Raw genomic sequence first — 6,274 nt, 5'->3', positions numbered from 1 at the left:
CTTACATCACAATACCCTTCCCTTTCCTTTCCATAATGTTACCCTATCCTTACCCTACCATTCCCTTCCCTTCCCCTACCTTACCTTATCTTTCCTTACATAACAATACCCTTCCCTCTCCTTTCCATAATGTTACCCTATCCTTACCCCACCATTCCCTTCCTTTCCCCTACCTTACTTACCTTACCTTATCTTTCCCTACAATACCCTTCCCTCTCCTTACCTTTCCTTTTCATAATGTTACCCTTCCCCTTCCTTTCCCTTCCCTTCCCTTACTTACCCTAGGACAAGTGTGCAGCAGGAAGGGAGGCATGAGGGTAGGCTGGGAGAGGCGCAGGAAGGGGGGCCGCACGATGTGGGGGACTTCGGGGAGCAGCGCAACATCCTCCCCAGGGCTCTTCCCCTCCTCCCCACCAACCTCCACTAATGCGTCCTTCTGCTGGGGGAGAGAAAGGGATTGGTTGAGGATTGGGGAGTGAGAGATTGGATGGGTAGGATGGAAGAGTTGAAGGAGGGAGAGGAAAGAAGGGAGAGAAGGAGGGAGTTTGGGGAGATGGGGAAGAGAAGGGAGATGAGGAAAGGCTGGAAGAGAAGGGAGGGATGAAGAAAGGGAGAAGAAGGGAAAGGGAGGAAAAGAAGGAAAGTAAGGAGATAAGGGGGAAGGAAAAGAAGGGAGGTAAGGAGGTTGGGGAGGAGATAGAAGAGATAAAGAAAGGGGAAGAAAAAGAATGGATAAAGAAAGGAAGGAAAGAGAGAGAGGTGGATAATAGGGAAGAATATAAGGAAGGGAGGAAAGGGAAAGGAAAGGAAAAAGGAGAAAAGAAAGTAAAAAAAAGAAAGGAAAAAGAGAGGAAATTTGGAACAGGAAACAGGAAAGGATGGAAAGCAAGGAAAGAACAAAGAAAAGAAAGAAAGGAAGAACAAAAAAAAGGGATAAAAGAAAAGAAAGAAAAGAACAAAGAAAAGAAAGAAAGGAAGAACAAAAAAAAGGGATAAAAGAAAAGAAAGAAAAGAACAAAGAAAAGAAAGAAAGGAAGAACAAAAAAAAGGGATAAAAGAAAAGAAAGAAAAGAACAAAGAAAAGAAAGAAAGGAAGAACAAAAAAAAGGGATAAAAGAAAAGAAAGAAAAGAACAAAGAAAAGAAAGAAAGGAAGAACAAAAAGAGAGATGAAAGAAAAGAAAGAAAAGAACAAAGAAAAAGGGATGAAAAGAAAATATCACCAAAAATAACAAAAATAACAACAACAACAAAGCTCACCTTCTCCGCTCCGCTGCCGCCCCTCCGAGACCCATGCCTTGACCCCGAGCTGGACTTCCGATGCGACCTTGAACCCCCGGACCGCTGCGACCCACTGGACTTCCCTGCCGACCCACCTCCACCTCCACCTCCACCACCAGGCTTCTGTGGAGGTGAGGAGGTGGTGTTTGAGGTCCTGCCGGGGTTGCTGGAGTCGGGGGATGCGTTGGGGTCCGTCGGGGTGTCGGACAGGACTTCCACTAATGGTTTCTGCGCTTTTTTGGACCTGTGAAAGGAATGGACTTGTTTAGAAAGGATTGGATAGCTTCATATAGTGTTAACTCTATTTTATTGATAAGACTTTCTATTTAATAAAGTAAGGTATCTTTTTTTACAACAAAGGAGACAGCTCAAGGGCACAAAAAAAGGAAACAATAATAAAATAAAAAGCCTGTTACTCGCTGCTCCTAAAAAAAAAAGAATCAAAAGAGGTGTCCGAAAGAGAGGTCAATTTTCGGGAGGAAGGAAGGCCAACTTATCAGGAGCTGCGGGTCTGAGTTATAAATGAGAACTCAAAAGTGACTATATACAACAATTATATTAAAAAAACATTTACATCTAATACTGAAGAAGCTCGACTTAGCAAAATTCTGCCGAGCGCCAGTTCACTTAATTGAATTTCTCGCTAAACTGAAAGAATGGATTTTCTGGCCCCATACCCCGGTAGCAGTGACAGGCCAAATTTGTGGCTTTACCGTGTAGCAGTGACAGGCCAAATTTGTGGCTTTACCGTGTAGCAGCGACGGGTCAAATTTGTGGCTTTACCGTGTAGCAGCGATGGGCCAAATTTGTGGCTTTACCGTGTAGCAGCGACGGGCCAAATTTGTGGCTTTACCGTGTAGCAGCGACGGGCCAAATTTGTGGCTTTACCGTGTAGCAGCGATGGGCCAAATTTGTGCCATGATATAAACCCCCAAAAATAGATGATGCATAAACTGATCACAAATGCTTTGATATATATTATGAAATGGTTTGCGTGAGTGATGATTTTTTCTCATTTTTCTCGCTTAGAGGGACCATTAAGAAACATGATCCCCGCTGCTACCGGGTTAAAAGGAACAAAAAAATCACTCAAAACACTGAAGGTGGCAGGAGGTTAGGCAGCAGCGGATGACAACAGCAGTCACCCACCTCATAATCCGGTGGTTCATGGTCTCGGGGATGTGGTGGATGACGTGCTCGGTGAAAGTGTAGACGGATGACGTGTGGGACGTGAAAACCAGCTCCTGCAACGCCGGGCTGGATGACACGAGCGGCGCACAGAGGAACGAAGTGGACCCTGGCCGGATGAGGAACAGGTCCTTGCCGGATGCCTTGGCGGGTGTTCTGGTGGGTCGTGTCTTGCTCTTGATCCTCTGTCGGTCTTCCTCCTCCTCCTCCTCCTCGTGGTTGGTCCAGGCGTTGCGGAGGTAGAGAATGTTGGCGTACTGAACGGCTGCAACCAGGAGCATGAACCTATGGGGACGGGTGAGGAACGGGTGAGGAAAATAGATTACCGAATGGGTGAGGAAAAATAAATTACTGGATGGGTGAGGAAAAATAGGAAAAATAAATTACCAAGAGGACTGGATGAGGAAAAAACAGGAAAAATAAATTACTCAGAGAAATGGGTGAGGAAAAATAGGAAAAATATATTACAAAGAGGACTGGATGAGGAAAAAACAGGAAAAATAAATTACTCAGAGAAATGGGTGAGGAAAAAAACAGGAAAAATAAATTACTCAGAAATGGGTGAGGAAAAAAACAGGAAAAATAAATTACTCAGAGAAATGGGTGAGGAAAAATAGGAAAAATATATTACCAAGAGGACTGGATGAGGAAAAATAGGAAAAATAAATTACCAAGAGGACTGGATGAGGAAAAAACAGGAAAAATAAATTACTCAGAGAAATGGGTGAGGAAAAATAGGAAAAATAAATTACCAAGAGGATTGGATGAGGAAAAAACAGGAAAAATAAATTACTCAGAGAAATGGGTGAGGAAAAATAGGAAAAATAAATTACCAAGAGGACTGGATGAGGAAAAAACAGGAAAAATAAATTACTCAGAGAAATGGGTGAGGAAAAATAGGAAAAATATATTACAAAGAGGACTGGATGAGGAAAAATAGGAAAATAAATTACTCAGAGAAATGGGAGAGGAAAAATAGGAAAAATAAATTACAAAGAGGATTGGATGAGGAAAAAACAGGAAAAATAAATTACTCAGAGAAATGGGTGAGGAAAAAACAGGAAAAATAAATTACTCAGAGAAATGGGTGAGGAAAAAACAGGAAAAATAAATTACTCAGAGAAATGGGTGAGGAAAAATAGGAAAAATATATTACAAAGAGGACTGGATGAGGAAAAAACAGGAAAAATAAATTACTCAGAGAAATGGGTGAGGAAAAATAGGAAAAATATATTACAAAGAGGAATGGATGAGGAAAAAACAGGAAAAATAAATTACTCAGAGAAATGGGTGAGGAAAAAACAGGAAAAATAAATTACTCAGAGAAATGGGTCAGGAAAAACAAATTACTGAGAGAAATGAGTGAAAAAAAACAAGCCATTAAATAAGAAAAAAATCAATAAAAAGAATTAAAATATATTACGTAAACAATTATTATGACAGGAATTAACATAAAGATCTCCCTAACATGCATTCCTCAACACAGGTAACAGTGATGGCCAGGTTAACGAGGGTCCTCACCTGGCCAGCAGCCCCCCGAACATGGTCTGCGAGGCCTCTTGTGGACTCATGTGGATGAACCGGAGGAAGGAAAAACAACGCTCGCCTACTCCTCCTTCTCCTGGTGGTTGGCAAGGAGACGAAACACATATAAGTTTTGTTTTTAAGAAGCTGTTGTTATTATTACAGTCATCCCTCAAGGAGTACTGTTTCCAATAGTTCGGTTTTGGATTTATGTGTATTTTCAAAGATGATTTTTTTAGGATTTTTAAATTTCCCAACGAGAAGGAAATTTAAAAATCCTTAAAATATCTTCTGTGACAATCCATAGAAAACTGAAACCATACTATTGGAAACCGTACTATTTGAGGGAGGACTATATTGTTATTATTATTATTGCTATTATCAATATCATCAACTCTTATTAACACACTAAATTAAGAGAAAACAAATGAATAAATAAACAAAATAAAGAAATTCTCCATGAAACAAATAAAAACAAAAATAACACAAAAACAATGCAGTAAAAACATTGGAAAAGTCACATTACATTAAGAGAAAACACACAAATAAATAAACAAACAACTAAAAATATAAATAAAATAACCAAATTCTCCATTACCAATAACCTAACCACCAACACCCACCCTTCAAGCCCTTCCCAGCACGGTGAAGATCCTTGTGGATATACTGTGGGTGGAAGATGCTGAGTTTGTTGTGGAGGATGTGGAACTTCGAGGGCGGCGCGTGGAGCAGGTGGGCCTCGCGGAACACCAGCTTAGGTATGTGGTAGGGGTGGGGGCGCATGGTGTAGGGGGAACGCACCTCGCGCCTCTCCAGCAGCTCAGGATGATTGCAGACCTGGGGGAGGGAGGTGATGAGGAGGGAAGGTGAGACATGGGTGAGGAAGGGGAGAGAGAAGGGAGAGAAATGAGAGAGGTGAGGGAGAGAAGTGAGGGAGCGTTTTAACCCAGTAGCAGCGGGGATCATGTTTCTTAATGGTCCCTCCAAGCGAGAAAAATGAGAAAAAATCACCCCTCACACAAACCATTTCATAATATATTTCAAAGCATTTGTGGTCAGATTATGTATCATCTATTTTGGGGGTTTATATCATGGCACAAATTTGGCCCGTCTCTGCTACATGGTAAAGCCACAAATTTGCCCCGTCGCTGCTACACGGTAAAGCCACAAATTTGGCCTGTCGCTGCTACACGGTAAAGCCACAAATTTAGCCCGTCGCTGCTACATGGTAAAGCCACAAATTTGCCCCGTCGCTGCTACACGGTAAAGCCACAAATTTGGCCCGTCGCTGCTACCGGGTTAACTGTTGGTCTCAGTGAGAAAGAAAAGAAAAAAAATGGATTCTCTGAGTCAAAATAAAGAGAGACTTGTTCAGTGGACTTAAGGAGGAAGAGGAAAAAAAAGGAGGAAATGAACAAGTCTACAGTTCCTTTCCAGTCTTTCCTCCATATAACAAACACCCCTAAACACACCCCAAAACTACACCCACACCCCGTACTTAACATTCCCCCCAACACCCTTGCCCCTTGACCCACCTTTCTGAACTGCATCACCAGGTTCATGAGGGAGGAGGTGACGGAGGACTGCTGTGAGGAAGGTCCCATGGAAGAGCGCAGGAGCTCGTCGATACTGATCTTGTTCTTGAGCCCGTTGTAGAGGAACTTCTGACGTAGCGTGAGGGGGCAGTACATCATGATCTGGGAGGGGAGAGGAGGTGAGAGAGGAGAGAGAGAGGGAGAAAAGGTTGTAGTGTAGATGGACACACACACACACACACACACACACACACACACGCAGAGGAATGACAGAGTATGTGCGCGAGTGAGTCAGAGAGAAAAGATATAGACAGACAGCATGAAAGGAAAATAAAACACACACACACACACACCCACACACACACACACATCCTCCCCCCACCCCCTCACGCACACACACACACACACACACACACACACACTCACCTCAATCTTGTCGGTAAGTTCGTTCTCCACCTCCGTCTTGACTCTCCGCAGCATGAAGGGTTTGAGGATCATGTGCAGCCGATTCAGGTGTTCTGCAGGTAAACAGGGAAAGGGAAAGTTTAAGGTAAGGTAAAGTTTAAGGTAAGTAGATTAAGGTAAGTTACCCTATCACCCCCATCTCTTACCTTCCCTCCCAAGCTCTCCCTTATTTAAACCAGCTTCCTCCCCCCTCCACCCTCCACCTCATCCACTTCCTCTCACCCCACACCACACACCCATACATACCCACAGCCACACTCACATCCCTCCTACACAACCCTA

At 43.0% G+C, this 6,274-nt stretch overlaps 1 protein-coding gene across 1 annotated transcript in view; it reads right to left on the bottom strand.

Annotated features, from left to right (window-relative positions):
* Positions 1 to 6,274, bottom strand: part of LOC126981933 (chromatin-remodeling ATPase INO80-like) — a gene marked incomplete at its 3' end in the record, with an annotated part of 46,913 nt that overhangs the window by 26,293 nt on the left and 14,346 nt on the right. Inside the window, 7 exon segments of the mRNA XM_050833614.1 lie at positions 281 to 439; positions 1,260 to 1,524; positions 2,430 to 2,753; positions 3,990 to 4,089; positions 4,616 to 4,829; positions 5,528 to 5,689; positions 5,954 to 6,045. Of these exon segments, the coding sequence (XP_050689571.1) occupies positions 281 to 439; positions 1,260 to 1,524; positions 2,430 to 2,753; positions 3,990 to 4,089; positions 4,616 to 4,829; positions 5,528 to 5,689; positions 5,954 to 6,045 (1,316 nt within the window).

The sequence above is a fragment of the Eriocheir sinensis genome, chromosome 49 (assembly GCF_024679095.1).
Source record: "Eriocheir sinensis breed Jianghai 21 chromosome 49, ASM2467909v1, whole genome shotgun sequence".
In the NCBI taxonomy this organism is placed as follows: Eukaryota; Metazoa; Arthropoda; class Malacostraca; order Decapoda; family Varunidae; genus Eriocheir; species Eriocheir sinensis.
This window is presented reverse-complemented; position numbering and strand designations above follow the sequence as displayed.